The 26,081-nt window shown below is 40.9% G+C and overlaps 2 protein-coding genes across 6 annotated transcripts in view; one reads left to right on the top strand and one right to left on the bottom strand.

Annotated features, from left to right (window-relative positions):
• Positions 1–26,081, top strand: part of LOC106574953 (zinc finger protein OZF) — a 153,233-nt gene that overhangs the window by 108,339 nt on the left and 18,813 nt on the right. The gene's annotated exons all lie outside the window — the stretch shown is intronic.
• Positions 4,959–25,600, bottom strand: LOC123727744 (zinc finger protein 664-like). 4 transcript variants are annotated; one of them, XM_045696764.1, is made up of 5 exons: positions 25,526–25,600; positions 24,558–24,579; positions 21,489–21,718; positions 11,045–11,293; positions 4,959–7,856 (listed from the first exon to the last, which is right to left on the bottom strand). In XM_045696764.1, the coding sequence occupies exons 3-5, from the start codon at positions 21,700–21,702 to the stop codon at positions 6,934–6,936; spliced, it is 1,386 nt and encodes a 461-aa protein (XP_045552720.1). In that variant the 5' UTR covers positions 21,703–21,718; positions 24,558–24,579; positions 25,526–25,600; the 3' UTR covers positions 4,959–6,933. The 4 variants fall into 4 exon arrangements, with proteins under 4 accessions (XP_045552720.1, XP_045552718.1, XP_045552719.1 ...); XM_045696762.1 differs by having other exon boundaries at positions 21,489–21,725; positions 24,331–24,569; positions 25,526–25,591; XM_045696763.1 differs by lacking the exons at positions 24,558–24,579; positions 25,526–25,600 and adding an exon at positions 23,695–23,804 and having other exon boundaries at positions 21,489–21,725.

Below are 26,081 nucleotides of genomic sequence, written 5' to 3'. Positions count from 1 at the left end.
TTCTAGCCTCGCCCTGCTCCTTACCCTGCTCCTCTTCCTCCCTGCCTGGCCCGGGGATAGCTTGTCCGTCCTGGCTTGTGCTCAGCGTCGTATCCGCGAATACCTGACAACCTGTATCCTCCTCTGTCAAAGTTGCTTCTTCTGGTACGATGGAACAGCTCTGCCTTGGCTCACTTGACCTGCTAAAAGCTGCTGCTGGTGACGATAAACCTACATCCTCTTCTGGTCCCGCTACATTGCTTGTGCTAGCAATGGCTGCACTTGAACTGCATTTGAAAAAGGAATCTAATTTAACTCATTTTGATACCACCTTTGCTTTCTCATTTTTGGCCTTCCTCTTTTGGGCTCCACTTTTGTGTTGATACATTGCTGATTTTTAAATCCGTAATTTTCTATTCTCGACTTTCTCTTTATTTTATTTTGCCAGTTGTCTCTTGATAGCTAGCTCAACTGTTGTTAAAACGATGACAGAAACAACAAAGCTTTGGAGAGAATTTGCACAATGAATCCCAGAATGCATTTCATTATCTTAACATGGTATTGAAACTATTGAATAATATGATTTATTTAGCAAATGAATTAGATTTATTGTCATCAATACATTAAAATATCATGCTGACTTATGTAGTGACAAAAACATTTTGTTGGTGAAACCATCATTGGGATAATTGATCAAATAGCCGACATTAAAGAAAGATCTTCTCGTCAAATCGTGGGTGTGATGGGCTCACGTCAACAATTAATAATTGGACATGGTAGGGCGGAATTCAAATTACATAGGGGGCCTGTGGCTCCGCAGATCCAGGCTCATCACCGGGCTCATGTACTCCGCGGGCCCTGGTGCAACCACATCGGCAGAAGCTACAGAAGATTTGGTACAATACCAAGTCTATATTATGGCAAGAACAGCTCAAATAAACCATTTGAATTTTAGTTAGTTCAACATAAAGCTTGAGCTTTGCTGTCAGCACCACGGAGTGAATCCTTACCACCGCTGCACCTGGCTATCAGCCACAGGAGCCTCGTCCGGCAGTTAATTCGGACTCATTTACTGCCTTTTTTAAAACATAGCTGATATGACTGACTTGCTTAAACAAATATGGTTTCTACTGACTCCTTGTGGATTTGTTTAAGTCGATAAGAACCGCCTAGTTAAATCAAGGTTAAATAATAAAATATGTACATGCTAAAATCACCACTGTAAAACACACAGGGTGTTCACTCCTTAGGCCCACCTTCCTTTCTGCATCAGACTTCAGCCTCATGTCTGGGGTGGAACATCTACTTCTTAATGTACCATGCTTAGATTCATAATGACATCTCAGATTGAACTCTTTGCAAACAGCGACAGTCTCGTTACAAACAAGTCACACTGGTTTGAAATTGGAGAAGTACGATGAATATGGGTGATCAAATCCAATTTTATGTCACATCCGCCGAATACAACAGGTGTAGACCTTACAGTGAAATGCTTACTTACAAGCCCTTAACCAACAATGCAGTTTTAAGAAATAAATAAATAAAAGTAACAAATTATTAAAGAGCAGCAGTAAAATAACAATAGCGGGGCTATATGCCGGGGTTACTGGTACAGAGTCAATGTGCAGGGGCACCGGTTAGTCAAGGTAATTGAGGTAATATGTACATGTAGGTGGAGTTATTAAAGTGACTATGCATAGATAATAACAGAGAGTAGCAGCAGCATAAAAGAGGGGGGGTGGGTGGGGTAATGCAAATAGTCTGGGTAGCCATTTGATTAGCTGTTCAGGAGTCTTATGGCTTGGGGGTAGAAGCTGTTTAGAAGCCTCTTGGACCTTGACTTGGCACTCCAGTACCGCTTGCTGTGCGGTAGCAGAGAGAACAGTCTATGACTAGGGCAGTTGGAGTCTTTGACAATTTTTAGGGCCTTCCTCTGACACCGCCTGGTATACAGGTCCTGGATTGCAGGAAGCTTGGCCCTAGTTATGTACTGGGCCGTACGCACTACCCTCTGTAGTGCCTTGCGGTCGGAGGCCGAGCAGTTGCCATACCAGGCAGTGATGCAACCAGTCAGGATGCTCTCGATGGTGCAGCTGTAGAACTTTTTGAGGATCTGAGGACCCATGCCACATCTTTTCAGTCTCCTGAGGGGAATAGGTTTTGTTGTGCCCTCTTCACAACGGGCCATTTGTGTCTTAGGGTTCGATTTTTAAGATAAAATGTTAATTTAGATTTGTTTATTTCACATCCATTAAGTAAATACTAAAATAACCTTCAACTCTTTTTTTCAGCTTACATTTTTTTTTTTTTTCAGCATGTCATGTCTGGATTTCACTGTTTTTGTTCTGTCTCACACCCAGACTTTTGACATTATTCTATGTATTACACTTAAAAAAGTATTTAATTACAAAATATTTAATGCACCTGTTTAAAGAGAGTCAAATACATGGAAACTATATACATATTAGATGTGCATAAGCCATTTGATACTTTCTTTACACAAAATACAGTCATCTCTAAGTATTGTGTCATTAACACCACCACAAGCAAATTACATGACCATAACCTTTTTTCAAAAGTTTGTGTACTTGGTTACCATGGATATGAATAGTGACAGTGGAGCACATGGATGTCATGGAGTCTATTTGGTCATTACCAAATAGGCTATAATTCCATCACATTATGTTAATTTTTGAAATTGTTTTAATTATATGTATTTAGGATATATGTATGCTAGCTGTTCAACTGGAGTTAGCCTGCTAGATTCCCTGCTATTTATGACCAAATATCATAAAAATGTCATTCCCACCACATGTCATTACCACCACATAATGAACTGTGATGGTAAAGACAGAATGTGGTGGTAATGACAAAATGTATTTGTTAATACATTTTTACTTGCCGTAAGACCTGAAAAGACAAACAAATGACATATATGATCATGGTTCAGTTGAAATTGAACACTAAATAAGATCATTACATGTTGTATTGTGTTAGGATGGTTGAGTGATTTTGATGTCTATTCATGTGACTTACTATAGTTATTGCTGGGTTAAGGTTAAATGACAACATTTAGACATGACAACTCACTACCGAGTTCCAAACTGCCACTATCACAAGGGTTAGTAACTACCAAGGGTGAGAAAGAATTCATTTCAAGTAGTTCCAGTGAAAGAAAATCTTAACGCTACAGCAAACAATGACATTCTAGATGATTCAGTGCTTCCAACTTTGTGGCAACAGTTTTGGGGAAGGCCCTTTCCTGTTACAGCATGACAATGTACCCACGCACAAAGCAAGGTCCATACAGAAGTGGTTTGTTGAGATCGGTGTGGAAGAACTTGACCGGCCCGCACAGAGCCCTGACCCTTACCCCATCGAACACCTTTGGGATGAATTGGAACAAATGGTCTGTTCTATATCTTCAATCAAATTAAACATGTACTACTGTGACATTAAAATGTTTCATGGTATTTTTCATCAGTTGTTTTATATGAAATGTCATTTCCACCACACTCTATTACCACAACGCTAAGTCATTACCATCACAGTACATATTTCTGTGGAAAAGGTTATTAAATTACAACTGATATAAATTATTTTTCCCATATGTGAACCTTTGTTCTTAAGATCATTTCTAAAGTAATGTAAAATATTAAGATTTTGATGTGGTAAATACATGTTTCTGAGTATCATCAAGGCATGTATTGACATTTAGACATGACAATGATGAATACATATAATTAAGAACACTTCCAAATAGTAAAAAAAAATCAAATACAATTCATGTGAAATGTTATATTAAACACCTTAGGCGCAATTTCTGTAATAGCTAATTTTATGACGTAGTGGTAATGACATTTCCCCTCAGGTATTCAGAGAAACCGATAAAAATCTTTAATTATTAAATAGTTTGGTCTCAGCCACTATTAGATCTTGTTTCCAGAGAGAGTGAAGAAGATATTCAGAGAAAAAGCAGTTTCAAGAGATTTCATTTTCCAAAACATTTAACATGCCTGTATTTGTAAAATCAACCATATATTTATAACAGTTTGACTATTAATATAGACATTGGTGATTTTACCACTGTAATCAGATCAACATTATTATGTTATGGTCATTGAATTGATTAGTCCACTAACCACATGTTAAATGTGTAGTGTAGCCTACACTGTGTAGGACTATGAATTGGGCAGCTATAGGCTATTTGTTAATAGGATAATTATGTTCTGGCCCACAGACTAGCTACAAGCTCAGCAACAAACTGACTGGAGGCCAAACCTACTTACCAATCCCCGTTGTATATAGTCAATTCAGTCTTCCCCTTCACCATCTTCATCATCCAGATAATTCAAACACGTGTGTATATAGTGTTAAACTTCAAGGACTCATTTTCTCTGTGAATTGAAATTATGTTGTTCCCCACCAGTGACCTCAGAAGAGGAAACAATTATACAATGTAGTCTAACAACATTGCTCTCAAACAGCACAGATGTGAGATGTGTTTCACTGTAGAAGAATACATTTAAATAATGTTTTACTGTGATTTTTTTTTTCAACCCTGCTGCATTTATTCAATGTAATCCATTTCAAATGTGTCTCCCAGTGCAGCTTTACTTCCAGGCTATTATGACACATCTGTCAGTTTCTTCTATGTTCCTAGGCCTAGTACAATAAAAAAAACATATGTTTTTTGGTCACTACCATTGCAGGAAAATACCATGCTACTGGTGCAACTAGCAAACCAAAAACAACATAATAGCAGTTATTTAGCCTGATAACACCACTCCTGACAGACACAAACAGAAATGTAGCAGCCTATACATCTAATCATTAATGATCTGACATGCTGTATTGCATGGAAACTGTAGGCTACTAACAACAGCAGCTACATAGTCTAGCTTACTATGGCCCTGTACCTCTGGCCAGGGTAAACAAAGTGGTAATGTTGTGTATTGTATATACAGTATTTCACTTCAAACTGTTTATTTCATTTAATTATACACAGGAGAATAAAAATGTATGTACAAACATTTTTCATTACATTCTTGTCATTTAGCAGATGTTCTTATCCAGAGCGATTTACAAGACAAATAAGGGTTAATTGCCTTGCTCAAGGGCACACTGACAGATTTTTCACCTAGTCGGCTCAGGATTCAAACCAGCAACCTTTCAGTTACTGGCCCAACACTGTTAACCTCTAGGCTACCTGCCACCAGATCAATTAACTTCAATACAGTTATTCAAATACATTCATCATCACCACCATCTTTATCTGATATGCACTGTGTACAAAACATTAGGAACACCTTCCTAATATTGAGTTGCAGCCCCCCTTTGTCCTCAGAACAGCCTCAATTCATCGGTGCATAGACTGTCCAAGGTGTTGAGTGTTCCACAGGGATTCTGGCCCAATGCTTCCCACAACGGTGGCAAGTTGGCTGGGAGTGGATCTCTACTCTGAATAGCTTGTACCATCTCCTCCCACAGATGCACAATTGGATTGAGATCTGGTGACTCGGCAGGCCACTGCAGTAAGCTGAATTCACTGTCATGTTCTTGGAACCATTCCTGGACAAGCCTTGTGGCATGGGGCATAATCCTGCTGAAGAAATCTATTTGCAGATGGATACACTGCTGCCGTGAAGGGATGCACCTGATTGGCAATGATTATTTAGACATCCTGTAGCATTCAAACATTGTTCATCTTTTATCAAGGGGCCCAATGTGGGCCCTGAAAACACACCCCAACCATCACACCACCAGCCTGCAATGCTGACACACGGCATGGATGCATATAGTGGTGTAAAGTAATGAAGTAAAAATTATTTAAACTACTTTAGTAGTATCTGTACTTTACTATTTATATTGTTGACAACTTTTATTTCACTACATTCCTAAAGAAAATGTACTTTTTACTCCATACATTTTCCCTGACACCCAAAAGTACCCCTTACATTTTTTATGATTAGCAGGACAGAAAATGGTCCAATTCACACACTTCTCAAGGCAACATCCCTGGTCCTCCCCTACTGCCTTGGATCTGGCGGACTGACTAAACACAAATGCTCTGTTTGTAAATTATGTCTGAGTGTTGGAGTGAGCCCCTGGCTGTCCGTAATATATATCTTTTTGAAGACAATTGTGCCGTCTGGTTTGCTTAATTTAAGGAATTTGAAATTATTAATACTTTTACTTTTGATACATAAGTATATTTACAACCAAATATTTCTCAAGTAGTATTTTAATGGGTGACTCACTTTACTTGAGAAATTTTCTATTAAGGTATCATTACTTTTACTTAAGTATGACAGGTAATTTTTCCACCACTGGATGCATGTACTCGTGGTTTCCGGCAAACCATAGTCCTCCCATCAGCGTGAAACAGCAGGAACCGGGGATTCATCAGACCAGGCAATATGTTCCCAGTTATCCAGTGTTTTCATTCCTTAGCCCACTGCAACCGCAGTTTTTGTTTTGTTGAAAGGTAATGAGGATCTATAATAAATACACATAACTACATCATTAAGGATCAGAGCTTTCACCTGGGTTCAGCTGGTCAGTCTATGTCATGGAAAGAACAGGTGTCCTTAATGTTTTGTACACTCTGTACATGTTGTCTACCAGCTCATTCCCACAGAAAACTGCAGAGGGAAGCAGTACCACCCAGTCAACCATCAGAATCCATAGTGAGACGCCTCACAGAGGATATTAAACCTTAAGGGCAAATCCAACGTCATCTCAATATCTTTACAGTAGAAGCTAACAACACTCACCAAAACTGACCAGGTGCACACTGATCAGTAAGAGAGGCTAACATTCTATAACGCTCCATTCCCTCTGCACAGTGAGAAACAATAGGATAACAATGGAGTGTTCTACGCTTTCTTCATTTGATTCAATTCAACGTTGCCAATTATTTAATGACATGAGAATTAAGTGGAGTGTCTAATCTTAGCTGGTCTGAGAAAACGTCTCTCCTTTATGTATACATTGGTGTCTTTTTAAATGGCCCAATCTGTAGAATCTCTTCTCACAGTCAGTGCAGTGATAAGGTTTCTCTCCTGTGTGTTTACGTTCATGTCGTTTTAAGTTGCACAGTAGAGAGAAACTTGCCGCACAGTCAGAGCAGGAGTAAGGCTTCTCTCCTGTGTGTATAGTTTCATGTCGTTTTAAGTGGCAGAGTATAGAGAAACTCGCTGCACAGTCAGAGCAGATGTAAGGCTTCTCTCCTGTGTGTGTTCTCTGATGGACTTTTAGCCTAGTTGATGTTGCGAAGCATTTTACACAATCAGAGCAGGAGTAAGGCTTCTCTCCTGTGTGTGTTCTTTGATGAACTTTTAGCTCAGTTGATGTTGTGAAGCATTTTACACAGTCAGAGCAGGAGTAAGGCTTCTCTCCTGTATGCATATGTTTATGTGTTTTTAAGTGGCCCAGTCGAGAGAAACTCTTTCCACAGTCAGAGCAGGAGTAAGGCTTCTCTCCCGTATGTACATGTTGGTGTCTTTTTAAGTGGCCCAGTAGAGAGAAACTCTTTCCACAGTCAGAGCAGGAGTAAGGCTTCTCTCCTGTGTGTGTTCTCTGATGAACTTTTAGCCTAGTTGATGTTGTGAAGCATTTTACACAGTCAGAGCAGGAGAAAAGCTTCTCTCCTGTGTGCACTCTCTGATGAACTGTCAGAGCCTTGGATGTGGTGAAATTCTTCCCACCGTCAGTATAGGAATACCGATTCTCTCCTGTGTGTATTTTGAGGTGTATTTTTAGCTTTGATAGAAATGGGAAAATCTCCTCACAATGTGGGCAGTGGTGAGACCTCTTAGCTCTGTGATCTTCCTGCTGTTGCTCTCTGGATGTAGAGGATGTCTCAACATGGTCTCCTGTGTGAACAACATCAGAAGAACCAGTCAGTTGGTGTGATATACATGTCAATCACATGTATTTTATGTAGCCCTTATTACATCAGAAGTTGTCACAAAGTGCTTTACAGTAACCCAGCCTCAATCCCCAAAGAGCAAGCAATGCAGGTGTAGAAGCAAAGTGGCCATGGAAAACTCCCTAGCAAGCAGGAACCTAGGAAGAAACGTAGAGAGGAACCAGGCTCAAAGGGGTGGTCAGTCCTCTTCTGGCTGTACCGAGTGACATACGTATTCATATCAGTAGGCTGTACAATACAAAAGGGAATAAAACTATTCTAAAAGTGGGTAAAAGTCGTGAAAATTATGAGCCATATCATCCTCCACTCATTATCACAAGGGTTAGTAACCAGGCTGTATCACATCCGACCGTAACTGGGAGTCCCATAGGGTGGCACACAATTGGCCCAGCGTCGTCCGGGTTTGGCCGGGGGGTAGGCCGTGAATGTAAATAATAATTTGTTCTTAACTTGTTATGGATAGGGGGCAGTATTTTCACGGCCGGATAAAAAACGTACCCGATTTAATCTGATTATTACTCCTGCCCAGAAACTAGAATATGCATATAATTATTAGCTTTGGATAGAAAACACTCCAAAGTTTCTAAAACTGTTTGAATGGTGTCTGTGAGTATAACAGAACTCATTTGGCAGGCCAAAACCTGAGAAGATTCTGTACAGGAAGTACCCTGTCTGACCATTTCTTGCCCTTCTTGATTATCTCTATCCATTACAGGGGATCTCTGCTGTTACGTGACACTTCCTACGGCTCCCATGGGATCTCAGAAGGCGGCAAAAAGCTGAATCGTGGCTTTGCAGGCTCTGGCTGAAAAAAAGTAGCGCGTTTGGATAGTGGCCAGTCACAGTACTATGAAACTTACGCTCGTGCACGAGGGGATCCCATGCTTTTATTTTCTCTCTCTTTGTACGTATACACACTTTCCCGGTCGGAATATTATCGCTTTTTTACGAGAAAAATGGCCTAAAAATTGATTTTAAACAGCGGTTGACATGCTTCGAAGTACGGTAATGGAATATTTAGAAATCTTTTGTCACGAAATGCGCCATGCTCGTGACCCTTATTTACACTTCGGATAGTGTCTTGAACGCACGAACAAAACGCCGCTATTTGGATATAACAATGGATTATTTTGAACCAAACCAACATTTGTTATTGAAGTAGCAGTCCTGGGAGTGCATTCTGACGAAGAACACCAAAGGTAATCAAACTTTTCTAATAGTAAATCGGAGTTTGGTCAGGGCTAAACTTGGTGGGTGTCTAAATAGCTAGCCGTGATGGCTGGGCTATCTACTCAGAATATTGCAAAATGTGCTTTCACCGAAAAGCTATTTTAAAATCGGACATATCGAGTGCATAGAGGAGTTCTGTATCTATAATTCTTAAAATAATTGTTATGTTTTTTGTGAACGTTTATCGTGAGTAATTTAGTAAATTCACCGGAAGTTTGCGGGGGGTATGCTAGTTCTGAACGTCACATGCTAATGTAAAAAGCTGGTTTTTGATATAAATATGAACTTGATTGAACAAAACATGCATGCATTGTATAACATAATGTCCTAGGGTTGTCATCTGATGAAGATCATCAAAGGTTAGTGCTGCATTTAGCTGTGGTTTTGTTTTTTTGTGACATTATATGCTAGCTTGAAAAATGGGTGTCTGATTATTTCTGGCTGGGTACTTTGCTGACATAATCTAATGTTTTGCTTTCGCTGTAAAGCCTTTTTGAAATCGGACAGTGTGGTTAGATTAACGAGAGTCTTGTCTTTAAAATGCATGTAAAATAGTCATATGTTTGAAAAATGGAAGTTTTCGGATTTTAGGAGTTTGTATTTCGCGCCACGCCCATCATTGGATATTGGAGCAGGTGTTCCGCTAGCGGAACGTCTAGATGTAAGAGGTTAAACAGCGTTTGACATGCTTCGAAGTACGGTAATGGAATATTTTGACATTTTTTGTCACGATACGCGTCCGCGCGTCACCCTTCGTTACCCTTCGGATAGTGTCTTGAACGAACGAACAAAACGCCGCTATTTGGATATAACTATGGATTATTTGGAACCAAACCGACATTTGTTATTGTTATTGAAGTAGAAGTCGTGGGAGTGCATTCTGACGAAGAACAGCAAAGGTAATCCAATTTTTCTTATAGTAAATCTGAGTTTGGTGAGTACCAAACTTGGTGGGTGTCAAAATAGCTAGCCATGATGGCCGGGCTATCTACTCAGAATATTGCAAAATGTGCTTTCACCGAAAAGGTATTTTAAAATCGGACACCGCGATTGCATAAAGGAGTTCTGTATCTATAATTCTTAAAATAATTGGTATGTTTTTTGTGAACGTTTATCGTGAGTAATTTAGTAAATTCACCGGAAGTGTTCGGTGGGAATGCTAGTTCTGAACATCACATGCTAATGTAAAAAGCTGGTTTTTGATATAAATATGAACTTGATTGAACAAAACATGCATGTATTGTATAACATAATGTCCTAGGAGTGTCATCTGATGAAGATCATCAAAGGTTAGTGCTGCATTTAGCTGTGGTTTTGTTTTTTGTGACATTATATGCTAGCTTGAAAAATGGGTGTCTGATTATTTCTGGCTGGGTACTCTGCTGACATAATCTAATGTTTTGCTTTCGCTGTAAAGCCTTTTTGAAATCGGACAGTGTGGTTAGATAAAGGAGAGTCTTATCTTTAAAATGGTGTAAAATAGTCATATGTTTGAAAAATGGAAGTTTTCGGATTTTCGAGGAGTTTGTATTTCGCGCCACGCCTATCATTGGATATTGGAGCAGGTGTTCCGCTAGCGGAACGTCTAGATGTAAGAGGTTAACTGACTTGCCTAGATAAAAAAGGTTAAAAAAAAAATGTTTTAAGACTAATTTCATAGAACTTCAAAACACTGGCAGATTGTCTACCACTTTCGTCTACTCTTTGAGCACTCCAGATATCCCAGTGAATAAAACAAATGCTGGCAATACTGGTGTCAAACCATGCAAGTCGGAGTAGCATGAAATAACATCTACCTTCTCATTGAAACAGTTCATCGTGAAACAGTTATACTGCAACTTTTCATGCACAGTGAGAAGTTGGAACGAACAACAAACGTAGTTAGATAGAACCTGCTCTTACCATGAGAAACAGGTTTCCCAATCTTCTCCTCCACTTCTTCATCTTTAATGTTGACATTCAACTCCAGTGTTTGACTGCAGTCTTCCAGCTTCACTGATGCCATCTCTGGATCCTGCAGTGCAAACTGGGCTCCACTGTCACAATCAGGACCCAGTGAATGTAGGTTTGGACATAGTGTAGCACGAGCGAGGCAGGCTGGGTTTGTCCTCACTGTTGATGTTACCGGCCTCAAACTTAATTCTAGTCGTCCTGTAGTAACAATGAGAAACAAACAAAAAGTTATTGTCTTGACAGTTCTGGCATGTTCTTTATTCTCTATTAAAATATATTATATTTTTTCTTGTTCAATTATCTAAATCAGTGCTTGACTTGGACTGAAATAGTTGTCGATACTCATTTTGGGTGGCGGTACTGTTTATATTTAGATGCAGGAGCTCCACAATACTGTTGAGGTAATATTCTATAAGAACATGAGCTCAAGCAGTAGAAAATTGAGGTGCCGGTACTCAGCTCCAGTGAGCTCCTGTCCATCTCATTTCAATAGATCAGGTAGGTAAGCATTGACAACAAAACATCAATTCTTTCAAATTAGACAAATTACCGACATAATCTGCCCGAGGATTCCAACAGGCCCATCAGGCACGACGTCCCCAGAAGGCCCATTCTGCTAACCACGGCCTGCTACCTATCTAGAGCATATTGGGCTGTTAGTGGTCCAAGAAACTGGCCGATGGATCAGCTATACCCATTTTGCCAATTGTACTTAGACCCCTCTGCTACTTGAAACCCTACTAATTCCATGACTGGTCTATCGACTTTCCCCCATCACGACGTCCTTCTAAGGCCCTTATGCTAGCTTGCTAGCTCCGGCCTACTAACTGCTAGCCCCGGCCTGCTAACTGTCTGAATCGCCGTGTCCCCAGCCAGCCCAACCACTCACTGGACCCATACGATCACTGGGCTACGCATGCCTCTCCCTAATATCAATATGCCTTGTCCATTAATGTCCTGGTTAGTGATTACTGTCTTATTTCACTGTAGAGCCTCTAGCCCTGCTCAATATGCCTTAACAAACCATGTTGTTCCACCTCCCACATATGCGATGACATCACCTGGTTTAAACGTCTCTAGAGACTATATCTCTCTCATGTGTACTCAATGCCTAGGTTTACCTCCAATGTACTCTCTTCCTACCATACCTTTGTCTGTACATTATGCCTTGAATCTAAGCTATCGTGCCCAGAAACCTGCTCCCTTTACTCTGTTCCGAAAGTGCTAGACGGCCAGTTCTTATAGCCTTTAGCCGTACCCTTATCCTACTTCTCCTCTGTTCCTCTGGTGAGGTAGAGGTTAATCCAGGACCTGTAGTGCCTAGCCACTCCTACTCTCCAGGTGCTCTCATTTGTTGACTTCTGTAACCGTAAAAGCCTTGGTTTCATGCATGTTAACATTAGAAGCCTACTCCCTAAGTTTGCTTTATTCACTGCTTTAGCACATTCTGCCAACCCGGATGTCTTAGCCGTGTCTGAATCCTGGCTTAGGAAAACCACCAAAAAACCTGACATTTCCATCCCCAACTATACTATTTACCGCCAAGATAGAACTGCCAACGGGGGCGGTGTTGCAATCTACTGCAGAGATAGCCTGCAGAGTTCTGTCTTACTATCCAGGTCTGTACCAAAACAATTCGAGCTTCTACTTCTAAAAATCCACCTTTCCAGAAACAAGTCCCTCACCGTTGCCGCTTGCTATAGACCCCCCTCTGTCCCCAGCTGTGTCCTGGACACCATATGTGAATTGATTGCACCCCATCTATCTTCTGAGCTCGTGCTGCTAGGTGACCTAAACTGGGACATGCTTAACACCCCGCCCATCCTACAATCTAAGCTTGATGCCCTCAATCAAACACAAATCATTAATGAACCTACCAGGTACAACCCCAAATCCGTAAACACGGGCACCCTCATAGATATCATCCTAACTAACTCGCCCTCCAAATGCACCTCTGCTGTTTTCAACCAAGATCTCAGCCTCATTGCCTGCATCCGTAATGGGTCTGCCGTCAAACGACCACCCCTCATCACTGTCAAACGCTCCCTAAAACACTTCAGCGAACAGGCCTTTCTAATCTACCTGGCCGGGGTATCCTGGAATGACATTGACCTCATCCCGTCAGTAGAGGATGCCTGGTTATTTTTTTTAATTATTTGACCCCCTCTCAATCAGAAAGATTTCTGGCTCCCAGGTGTCTTTTGTACAGGTAACGAGCTGAGATTAGGAGCACACTCTTAAAGGGAGTGCTCCTAATCTCAGGTTGTTACCTGTATAAAAGACACCTGTCCACAGAAGCAATCAATCAGATTCCAAACTCTCCACCATGGCCAAGGCCAAAGAGCTCTCCAAGGATGTCAGGGAGAAGATTGTAGACCTACACAAGGCTGGAATGGGCTACAAGACCATTGCCAAGCAGCTTGGTGAGAAGGTGACAACAGTTGGTGCGATTATTTGCAAATGGAAGAAACACAAAAGAATTGTGAATCTCCCTCGACCTGGGGCTCCATGCAAGATCTCACCTCGTGGAGTTGCAATGATCATGAGAACGGTGAGGAATCAGCCCAGGACTACACGGGAGGATCTTGTCAATGATCTCAAGGCAGCCGGGACCATAGTCACCAAGAAAACAATTGGTAACACACTACGCCGTGAAGGTCTGAAATCCTGCAGCGCCCGCAAGGTCCCCCTGCTCAAGAAAGCACATATACATGCCCGTCTGAAGTTTGCCAATGAACATCTGAATGATTCAGAGGACAACTGGGTGAAAGTGTTGTGGTCAGATGAGACCAAAATGGAGTTCTTTGGCATCAACTCAACTCGCTGTGTTTGGAGGAGGAGGAATGCTGCCTATGACCAAGAACACCATCCCCACCATCAAACATGGAGGTGGAAACATTATGCTTTGGGGGTGTTTTTCTGCAAGGGGACAGGACAACTTCACCGCATCAAAGGGACGATGGACGGGACCATGTACCGTCAAATCTCAGCCAGGGCAATAAAAATGGGTCGTGGATGGGTATTCCAGCATGACAAGGACCCAAAACACACGGCCAAGGCAACAAAGGAGTAGCTCAAGAAGAAGCACATTAAGGTCCTGGAGTGGCCTAGCCAGTCTCCAGACCTTAATCCCATAGAAAATCTGTGGAGGGAGCTGAAGGTTCGAGTTGCCAAACGTCAGCCTCGAAACCTTAATGACTTGGAGAAGATCTGCAAAGAGGAGTGGGACAAAATCCCTCCTGAGATGTGTGCAAACCTGGTGGCCAACTACAAGAAACGTCTGACCTCTGTGATTACCAACAAGGGTTTTGCCACCAAGTACTCAGTCATGTTTTGCAGAGGGGTCAAATACTTATTTCCCTCATTAAAATGCTAATCATTTTATAACATTTTTGACATGTGTTTTTCTGGATTTTTTTGTTATTCTGTCTCTCACTGTTCAAATAAGCCTACCATTAAAATTATAGACTGATAATTTCTTTGTTAGTGGGCAAACGTACAAAATCAGCAGGGAATCAAATACTTTTCCCCCTCACTGTAGCCCTTGGTTCACTCCAGACCTGTCTGCCCTTGACCAGCACAAAAACATCCTGTGGCGTTCTGTATTAGCATCGAATAGCCCCCGTGATATGCAACTTTTCAGGGAAGTTAGGAACCAATATACACACAGGCAGTTAGGAAAGCTAAGGCTAGCTTTTTCAAGCAGAAATTTGCATCCTGTTGTACAAACTCAAAAAAGTTCTGGGACACTGTAAAGTCCACGGAGAATAAGAGCACCTCCTCCCAGCTGCCCACTGCACTGAGGCTAGGAAACACTGTCACTACTGATAAATCCACAAAATTTGAGAATTTCAATACGTTTTTTTCTACGGCTGGACGTGCTTTCCACCTGGCTACCCCTACCCCGGTCAACAGCCCTGCGCTCCCCACAGCAACTCGCCCAAACCTCCCCCATTTCTCCTTCACCCAAATCTAGATAGCTGATGTTCTGAAAGAGCTGCAAAATCTGGACCCCTACAAATCAGCCGGGCTAGACAATCTGGACCCTCTCTTTCTAAAATTATCTGTCGAAATTGTTGCAACCCCTATTACTAGCCTGTTCAACCTCTCATATCGTCTGAGATTCCCAATGATTGGAAAGCTGCCGCGGTCATCCCCCTCTTCAAAGGGGGAGACACTCTAGACCCAAACTGCTACAGACCTATATCTTTTCTACCCTGACTTTCTAAGGTCTTTGAAAGCCAAGTTACCAAACAGATTAACGACCATTTTCGAATCTCACCGTACCTTCTCCGCTATGCAATCTGGTTTCAGAGCTGGTCATGGGTGCATCTCAGCCACACTCAAGGTCCTAAACGATATCATAACCGCCATCGATAAAAGACTCTGTCAATCACAACATTCTTATTGGCAGACTCAACAGCCTTGGTTTCTCAAATGATTGCCTCGCATGGTTCACCAACTACTTCTCCGATAGAGTTCAGTATGTCAAATCGGAGGGCCTGTTGTCCGTACCTCTGGCAGTCTCTATGGGGGTGCCACAGGGTTCAATTCTCGGGCCGACTCTCTTCTCTGTATACCTCAATGATGTCGCTCTCGCTGCTGGTGATTCTTTGCTCCACCTCTACGCGGACAACACCATTCTGTATACCTCTGGCCCTTCTTTGGACACTGTGTTAACCTCTCTAGGGTAGGGGGCAGTTTGAAAAACGTACCCAAATTAAACGGCCTACTACTCGGGCCCAGGAACAAGAATATGCATATTATTAGTAGATTTGTATAGAAAACACTCTGACGTTTCTAAAACTGTTTGAATGATGTCTGTGAGTATAACAGAACTCATATGGCAGGCAAAAACCTGAGAAGAATCTAACCAGGAAGTGAGAATTCTGGTGCTTGTAGCCCTTTCAAGTCATTGCCTATCGAACACACAGTGACTTAGGGTTCATTTTGCACTTCCTAAGGCTTCCACTAGATGTCAACAGTCTTTAGAAAGTTGTTTGAGGCGTCTATGATGAACAGAGAGCGAACAGAGGAAGTTGGAAGTTGTTGACTCAGGAAGGTACTGGCGTTCATTGGCGCGCATTCACGTGAGTTAGCTGTGTTTCAAAACATTTTTCAAGACAATGGAATCGTCCGGTTGGAATATTGTTGAAGTTCTAAGTGATAAAGTCCCTAAAGATTGATGCTATACAACTTTTGACATGTTTGAACGAATGTAAATATAACTTTTTTAACTTTTCGTTGTGACATTTTCCGCGCGCTTCCTACACTTGGAGTAGCTGACTGAACGCGCTAACAACAAGGAGCTATTTGGACACAAATTATGGAGTTTATCGAACAAAACAACATTTATTGTGGACCTGGGATTCCTGGAAGTGCCTTCTGATGAAGATCAAAGGTAAGTGAATATTTCTAATGCTATTTATGATTTTAGATGACTCCAAAATGGAGGTATCTGTATTGCCTAGTGTATTTTCTGAGCGCAGTACTCAGATTATTGCAAAGTGTGCTTTCCTCGTGAAGCTTTTTTGAAATCTGTCAGTGTTTGCATAAAGGAGATGTTCATCTATAATTATTTGAAAAACAGTTTAATATTTTATCAACGTTTATGGTGAGTATTTTTGTAAATTGTTGTGCTGATTGGAGGCAAAATATTTTCTGAACATCACGCGCCAATGTAAAATGGGGTTTATGGATATAAATATGAACTTGATCGAACAAAAAATGCATGTATTGTGTAACATGATGTCCTAGGAGTGACATCTGATGAAGATCGTCAAAGGTTAGTGGATAATTTTAGCTGGTTTTCTGGTTTTTGTGACGCCTGTCCTTGCTAGGAAAATGGCTGTGTGCTTTTTCTTGTGTTGGAACTGTCCTAAATCAAATCAAATCAAATTTATTTATATAGCCCTTCGTACATCAGCTGATATCTCAAAGTGCTGTACAGAAACCCAGCCTAAAACCCCAAACAGCAAGCAATGCATGTGAAAGAAGCACGGTGGCTAGGAAAAACTCCCTAGGAAAAACTCCCTAGAAAGGCAAAAACCTAGGAAGAAACCTAGAGAGGAACCAGGCTATGAGGGGTGGCCAGTCCTCTTCTGCCTGTGCCGGGTGGATATTATAACAGAACATGGTCAAGATGTTAAAATGTTCATAAATGACCAGCATGGTCAAATAATAATAATCATAGTAGTTGTCGAGGGTGCAACAAGCACGTCCGGTGAACAGGTCAGGGTTCAATAGCCGAGGGCAGAACAGTTGAAACTGGAGCAGCAGCACGGCCAGGTGGACTGAGGACAGAAAGCAAACCAGTTTTTAGAAATGTTTTCACAAAAAAAAAACCAGAAATACCTTATTTACGTAAGTATTCAGACCCTTTGCTATGAGACTCAACATTGAGCTCAGGTACATCCTGTTTCCATTAATCATCCTTGAGATGTTTCTACAACTTGATTGTTATCAACCTGTGGTAAATTCAATTGATTGGACATGATTTGTAAAGGCACACACCTGTCTAGATAAGGTCCCACATTTGACAGTGCATCTCAGAGCAAAAACCAAGCCATGAGGTCGACGGAATTCTCTGTAGATCTCCATGAAAGAATTATGTCGATGCACAGATCTGGGGGAGGGCACCAAAACATTTCTGCAGTGTTTATTTTTTATTGAACCTTAATTAAACTAGACAAGTCGGTTAAGAACTAATTATTTTTTACAATGACGGCCTACGCTGGGCCAATTGTGCGCAGCCCTATGGGACTCCCAATAACGACCGGTTGTGATATAGCCTGGAATCGAACCAGGGTCTGTAGTGAGATGCAGTACCTTATACCGCTGCGCCACTCAGGCGCCCCTTGAAGCGTTGAAGGTCCCCAAGAACATAGTGGCCTCCATCATTCATATATATATTTATTAGTTCCAAGTACGACAAATCGGCAATTACAGAAATACAATTCTCTTTTCTTTTTTACACCCCCCCCTCAACACAAAGATAGAAAAACAAAACAACCAAACAAATAAAAAGTACAATGTGCGGTTGCTTCGACTAGAGCCAATATTCAATGCTTCTACAATATCACCAGTTTGCAAAAACTCACAAAACTGATCAGAAATATTATGAAACCCTGGGGCTTTCTTTTTCACTATACAAGTTAATTTTTCAAGAGCCAGGCTTGATGTTAATTATTTTAACCAATGACCAAGTGAGGGAACTGACATAATTCCTGTGGCGAGCAATTGAACATCTAGTTTGTAATAGACAGAGGTCAACCATTTACTTTTCTCTCCTCTCCTATGTAAAGAGATATTCTCTGGGTAAAGATTTAGGAGGCATAGTTTAGGGATTAGTGGTATTGGGGTAGAGGTCATCTAAGAGATATAGCGCAGTACTGAGCTCTCAGCACATTCCTCCAGGCAATGATACAAGGTGCCTAAATGCGTGTTACATTTAACACACAGGTCTGGGGAATTAGGGTCAAATTTGTGGAGCTTAACAAGGGTGATATATGTTCTCATTATCCAATTGTATTGCAACTATCTCAGGCGGGTGTTTATTGTCTGTCTCTGAGCTTTAGAGGATACCATACCTCAATACACTACATATCCGAAAGTGGACCTAGAAGTTCGTCCTTAAATATCTATTGGGAGCCCATCTGGACCTGCCTCTTTACCTCCCTTCAAATTGAAAATAGCATCAGATATTTCAACACCATCCAATTCCTTTTCCAGATCCAATTTAGTATCTTCTGAACTAGAGGGAACATCAAGACCTAATTAGTTCTCAGGAGATTCAGAGTTGTAAAGTGTGTTGTAGTAGGAAGCAAATGTTTGGTTTATTTCTACAGGATCCATTGATAATTGTCAATATTAATTATGAATTGCATTAATGGCTCGGTCTGAATTGAACTTCTTAATGCGCCAGGCCAGCAATATACGAGGTTTTTCACCTTGATCATAGGACTGTTTCAGCCTAGTTAAGCTGTTTGCAGCCTTTGGAGGTGGAAAGTTCTTCAAACTGAGCTTTAATGCAGCTGGTGGCCACACCAGATACTGACTGTTACTTTTGATTTTGACTAGAGGTCGACCGATTATGATTTTTCAACGCTGATACCGATACCGATTATTGGAGGGCCAAAAACCCCGATACCGATGAATCGGACGATTTATTTTTTTATTTTATATGTAATAATGACAATTAGAACAATACTGAATGAACACTTATTTTAACTTAATATAATACATCAATAAAATCAATTTAGCCTCAAATAAATAATGAAACATGTTCAATTTGGTTTAAATAATGCAAAAACAAAGTGTTGGAGAAGAAAGTAAAAGTGCAATATGTGCCATGTAAAAAAGCTAACGTTTAAGTTCCTTGCTCAGAACATGAGAACATATGAAAGCTGGTGGTTCCTTTTAACATGAGTCTTCAATATTCCCAGATAAGATGTTTTAGGTTGTAGATATTATAAGAATTATAGGACTATTTCTCTCTATATGATTTGTATTTCATATACCTTTGACTATTGGATGTTCTTACAGGCACTTTAGTCTTGCCAGTGTAACAGTATAGCTTCCGTCCCTCTCCTCGCTCCTGCCTGGGCTCGAACCAGGAACACATCGACAACAGCCACCCTCGAAGCAGCGTTACCCATGCAGAGGAGGGGAAACAACTACTCCAAGTCTCAGAGCGAGTGACGTTTGAAACGCTATTAGCGCGCACCCGGCTAACTAGCTAGCCATTTCACATGGGTTACACAAGCCTAATCTCGGGAGTTGACAGGCTTGAAGTCATAAACAGCGCAATGCTTGAAGCATTGCGAAGAGCTGCTGGCAAAACGCACGGAAGTGCTATTTTGAATAAATGCTTATGAGCCTGCTGTTGCCTACCACCGCTCAGTCAGACTGCTCTTTCAAATCATAGACATAATTATAACATAATAACACACAGAAATACAAGCCTTAGGTCATTAATATGGTCGAATCCGGAAACTATCATCTCGAAAACAAAACGTTATTCCTGTTACATTGCACAATCTTCAATGTTATGTCATAATTACGTAAAATTCTGGCAAATTAGTTCGCAACGAGCCAGGCGACCCAAACTGTTGCATATACACTGACTCTGCGTGCAATGAACACAAAATGACACAATTTCACCTGGTTAATATTGCCTGCTAACCTGGATTTCTTTTAGCTAAATATGCAGGTTTAAAAATATATACTTGTGTATTGATTTTAAGAAAGGCATTGATGTTTATGGTTGGAGCAACGTGTACCTAAGCGAGTATATGCAACGCAGGACAGGCTAGTTAAACTAGTAATATCATCAACCACGTGTAGTTAACTAGTGATTATGATTGATTGTTTTTTATAAGATAAGTTTAATGCTAGCTAGCAACTTACCTTAGCTTCTTACTGCGTTCTCGTAACCTCGTGGAGTGCAATGTAAAGCAGGTGGTTAGAGCGTTGGACTAGTTAACCGTAAGGTTGCAAGATTGAATCCCTGAGCTGACAAGGTAAAAATCTGTCATTCTGCCCCTGAACAAGGCAGTTACCCCACCGTTCCTAGGCCATCATTGAAAATAAGAATGTGTTCTTAACTGAGTTCCCAAGTTAAATAAAGGTCACAAATTTTTTTTTTTTAATAATAATTGGTTTAAATTAAAAATCGGCGTCCAAAAATACCGATTTCCGATTGTTATGAAAACTTGAAATCGGCCCTAATTAAATCGGCCATTCCGATTAATCGGTCGACCTCTAATTTTGACCCCCCCCTTTGTTCAGGGACACATTACTCAATTTGTTAGTCACATGTCTGTGGAACTTGTTCAGCTTATATCTCAGCTGTTGAATCTTGTTATGTTCATACAAATATTTACACATGTTAAGTTTGCTGAAAATAAACGCAGTTGACAGTAAGAGGACGTTTCTTTTCTTGATGAGTTTATTTGTACCTTGTCAGTTCAGGGATTCGATCCAGCAACCTTTCGATCACTGGCCCAACGCTTTAACCATTAGGCTACCTGTACGTATTCATATGAGTAGGCTGTGCAATACAAAAAGAGAATAAAACTATTCTAAAAGTATCTCATAAGTCAAGAAAATTATGACCTACATCATCCTCCACTCACTATCACAAGGGTTAGTAACTATACAGACTCACTTCATAGAACTTTAAAACACTGGCAGTTTGTCTACTTCACTTCTTTAGTCTACTCTGATCCCCCCAGTGAATAAAAAAATGCTGGCAATACTGGTGTCAAACCATGAAATAATATTTACCTTCTCATGGAAACAGTTCATCATGAAACAGTTATACTGCAACTTTTCATACACAGTGGGAAGTTGGAACAAACAACAAAATTAGATAGATAGAACATGCTCTTACCATGAGAAACAGATGTCCCAATCTTCTCCTCCTCTTCTTCTTCATCTTTAATGTTGACATTCAGCTCCAGTGTTTGACTGCAGTCTTCCAGCTTCACTGATGCCATCTCTGGATCCTGCAGTGCAAACTGGGCTCCACTGTCACAATCAGGACCCCGTGACTGTAGGTTTGGACTCAGTGTGGAAGGAGAGAGGCAGGCTGGGTTTGTCCTCATTGTTGATGTTACCGGCCTCATAGCTGACTCGGCAAGTAGTACAAGAGAGACAGACCCAAGTTATTTTCTTGAAAGTTCTGGCAAGGTCTTTATTCTCTATTAAATATATTATATTTTATATTGTTCAATTATCTCATTCAGTGCTTGACTTGGACTGAAATAGTTGCTGATAAACATTTTGGGTGCCGGTACTGTTTATATTTAGGTGCAGGAATTCCACAATACTTTTGAGCTAATACTTAACCTATAGTAGACAGGTGTGTGCCTTTCCAAATCATGTCCAATCAATTGAACTTAACACAGGTTGACAACAATCAAGTTGTAGAAATATCTCAACCATGATCAATGGAAACAAGATGCACTTGAGCTCAATGTCGAGTCTCATAGCAAAGTGTCTGAATACTTATGTAAATAAGGTATTTCTGTTTACATTTTTTTATAAATGTGAAAACATTTCTAAAAACCTGCGTTTGCTTTGTCATTATGGGGAATTGTGTGTAGATTGAGGAACATGTTTTATTTAATCCATTTTAGCGTAACGTAACAAAATGTGGAAAAAGTCACGTGGTCTGAATACTTTCAAAATGGATGTATTCATACGAGTAGGCTGTGCAATACAAAAGAGGAATAAAACTATTCTAAAAGTATCTCATAAGTCATGAAAATTATGAGCCATATCATCCTCCACTCACTATCACAAGGGTTAGTAACTACACAAACTCACTTCCTAGAACTTTAAAACACTGGCAGTTTATCTACTTCACTTCTTTAGTCTACCTTCTGAGCACTCCAGATAGACCAGTGAATAAAACAAATGCTGGCAATACTGGTGTCAAACCATGCAAGTCTCAGTAGCATGAAATAACATCTACCTTCTCATTAAAACAGTTCATCATGAAATCCTGCCCTGCCTTTCTAAAGTCTTCGAAAGCCAAGTTAACAAACAGATCACCGACCCTTTCGAATCCCACCGTACCTTCTCCGCTATGTAATCTGGTTTCCGAGCTGGTCACGGGTGCACCTCAGCCACGCTCAAGGTCCTAAACAATATCATAACTGCCATCGATAAAAGACAGTACTGTGCAGCAGTCTTCATTGACCTGGCCAAGGCTTTTGACTCTGTCAATCACTGTATTCTTATCGGCAGACTCAACAGCCTTGGTTTCTCAAATGACTGCCTCGTCTGGTTCACCAACTACATATCAGACAGAGTTCAGTGTGTCAAATCGGAGGGCCTGTTGTCCGGACCTCTGGCAGTCTCTATTGGGGTTCCACAGGGTTCAATTCTCGGGCCGACTCTTTTCTCTGTATAAATCAATGATGTCACTCTTGCGGCTGGTGATTCTCTGATCTACCTCTACGCAGACGACACCATTCTGTCTACTTCTGGTCCTTCTTTGGACACTGTTAAACCTCCAGACGAGCTTCAATGCCGTACAACACTCCTTCCGTGGCCCCCCAACTGCTCTTAAATGCTAGTAAAACTAATTGCATGCTCTTAAACTGATCGCTGCCTGTACCCGCCCGACTAGCATCACTACTCTGGACGGTTCTGACTTAGAATATGTGGACAACTACAAATACCTAGGTATCTGGTTAGACTGTAAACTCTCCTTCCAGACTCACATTAAGCATCTCCAATCCAAAATGAAATCTAGAATCGGCTTCCTATTTCACAACAAAGCCTCCTTCACTCATGCTGCCAAACCTACCCTCGAAAAACTGACTATCCTACCGATCCTTGACTTCGGCGATGTCATTTACAAAATAGCCTCCAACACTACTCAGCAAATTGGATGTAGTCTATCACAGTGCCATCTGTTTTGTCACCAAAGCCCCATATACTACCCACCACTGCGACCTGTATGCTCTCGTTGGCTGGCCCTCGCTTCATATTCGTCGCCAAACCCACTGGCTCCAGGTCATCTATAAGTCTTTGCTAGGTAAAGAACTGCCTTATCTCAGCTCACTGGTCACCATAGCAACACCCACCCGTAGCACACGCTCCAGCAGGCTTATTTCACTGGTCATCCCCAAAGCCAACTCCTCTTTTGGCCGCCTGTCCTTCCAGTTCTCTGCTGCCAATGACTGGAACAAATTGCAAAAATCACTGAAGCTGGAGTCTTATATCTCCCTCTCTAACTTTAAACATCAGCTGTCAGAGCAGCTTACCGATCACTGCACCTGTACACAGCCCATCTGTAAATAGCCCACCCAACTTCCTCATCCCCATATTGTTATTTATTTTTGCTATTTTGCACCACAGTATCTCTACTTGCACATCTATCACTCCAGTGTTAATGCTAAATTGTAATTATTTCCCCACTATGGCCTTTATTGCCTTACCTCACTAATCTTACTACATTTGCATACACTGCATATAGATTTTTCTATTGTGTTATTGACTGTACGTTCATTTATCCCATGTGGAAGTCTGTGTAGTTTTTGTCGCACTGCTTTGCTTTATCTTGGCCAGGTCGTAGTTGTTAATGAGAACTTGTTCTCAACTGGCCCACCTGGTTAAATAAAGGTGAAATAATTTAAATAAATAAAACAGTTCTACAGCAACTTTTCATACACAGTGGGAAATTGGAACGAATAACTTAGTTAAATAGAACCTGTGCTTACCATGAGAAACTGATGTCCCAATCTTCTCCTCCTCTTCTTCATCTTTAATGTTGACATTCAGCTCCAGTGTTTGACTGCAGTCTTCCAGCTTCACTGATGCCATCTCTGGATCCTGCAGTGCAAACTGGGCTCCACTGTCACAATCAGGACCCAGTGACTGTAGGTTTGGACTCAGTGTGGAAGGAGAGAGGCAGGCTGGGTTTGTCCTGACTGTTGATGTTACCGGCCTCAGACTTAATCTGAGTCGGTCTGTAGTAATGAAGCGAAACGGACACAAAAGTTAGTCTTGACAGTTCTGGCACTTTCTTAATTCTCAAAAAAGATGGTTTATATTTAGGTGCAGGAGCTCCACAATACTGTTGAGCTAATATTCTATAAGAAGAACATCAGCTCAAACAGTAGACATTTGAGGTGACGGTTCTCAGCTCCGGTGAGCTCCTGTCCAAGTCAAGCACTGATCTCATTTCAATAGATCTGGTAGCTAAGCATTGACAACAAAACATTAATTCACATTAGACAAAGTATACACTTTAAATTAGGCGACACAACTCGAAATGCACTTAATCTATAGTAGATTTCCTGATTTCACATAAATGCATAAATGACTCAAAAAACATTTAGTACAAGTTTGCAGTATGTTTTAGGCAGCACTATGTACTATTTCCTGAATAACCTTGTCTTCACTGTATTATTCCAATCAAAAACCAATAGTATTTCCGTTCACACCATAGTAACATGTATAGATAGACAGAAACAACTGAATGTCTCTGAATATTAGTACACATGTAGAAAACTGATAATCATTACATTCAGCTCCAAAACAGTAGTGCAACCGTAAAATTGTCTCTCTCTGCTGCACCCTCACTGCCTGCACTGAAGAACGTTGATGCAGACCGAAGGGGAACCGCCATTTTACCAGCTCATGAATTTTACACAAAACCAAAAACGACATGTAAAACGAACCCAGAAATCTAAAAGAAATTGATCCTTAATGAAATGACCTTGACGAAATTATACTCAGACCAACCAAAAAATGTATAACTATGTGACTTGAAAAAAGTGATCACGTTCACTCACGCGGTTTGACACAAAATTAGCACATAAAACCTTTACCAAACGTGATAATAACTTGACGTATTTGTTACCTAGCATGTTATTACATGTTCTTTCGGTGTTATAACGTGGTATTACATACCAGTAGTAATATATTTGAAACAGACACAGAAGTTGTCGTCTCGACTGCACAATTCTGGCGGATCCTTTATTCTGAAGAATGATGCGCGCCTGCGCGGAACTTCCTGTTCCCCCCACTACCAGTTTCTAAACCCAGAGACGTAACAACGCGAGACTTCAGAGAACGTCTGTGAAGCGGACCAAGCCGTGGTTTGAGAAGTCAGTGAGAGAAGTGAACAATTCTGATACTTTTGCAGCGTTTAATGGGGATCCCAATAAATACCAAAAATATTCCGTCGGCACACACTTGATACATGGCCATTATTTGATCAATTTCATAACTGTAGTGGTTAATTCACAATAGCTCTCACTGTGTATCTTACATATCCTAGCATCACATGAGTAGGTATTGGAAATCTTCCAGTACATATGTGTTCATTACACATTTTGTAGTCAGCTGGATGAGTGCACTATATATGTGTGTCTAGGTCATTAGACATGCACCTGTCTGGGGAGTGACCATGACTGTTTATTTTTTAACCATTGCTATGGCTCTAATGTTTCCATGCCCTAATATG

The sequence above is a fragment of the Salmo salar genome, chromosome ssa16, assembly GCF_905237065.1.
Source record: "Salmo salar chromosome ssa16, Ssal_v3.1, whole genome shotgun sequence".
Taxonomy (NCBI): Eukaryota; Metazoa; Chordata; class Actinopteri; order Salmoniformes; family Salmonidae; genus Salmo; species Salmo salar.
Note: the sequence above shows the minus strand (reverse complement) of the source record. Positions and strands in the feature narration are given on the sequence as shown.

Excerpts from the sequence above, each read along its gene's own strand:
- LOC123727744 (XM_045696762.1), bottom strand. The coding sequence starts at position 24,433 with ATGGCATCAGTGAAGCTGGAAGACTGCAGTCAAACACTGGAGCTGAAT. Across the intron at positions 11,294-21,488 it reads TGGGACATCTGTTTCTCATG|GACGACTAGAATTAAGTTTG; the intron begins GTAAGAGCATGT and ends TTGTTACTACAG. Across the intron at positions 7,857-11,044 it reads TGGGAAACCTGTTTCTCATG|GAGACCATGTTGAGACATCC; the intron begins GTAAGAGCAGGT and ends TTGTTCACACAG.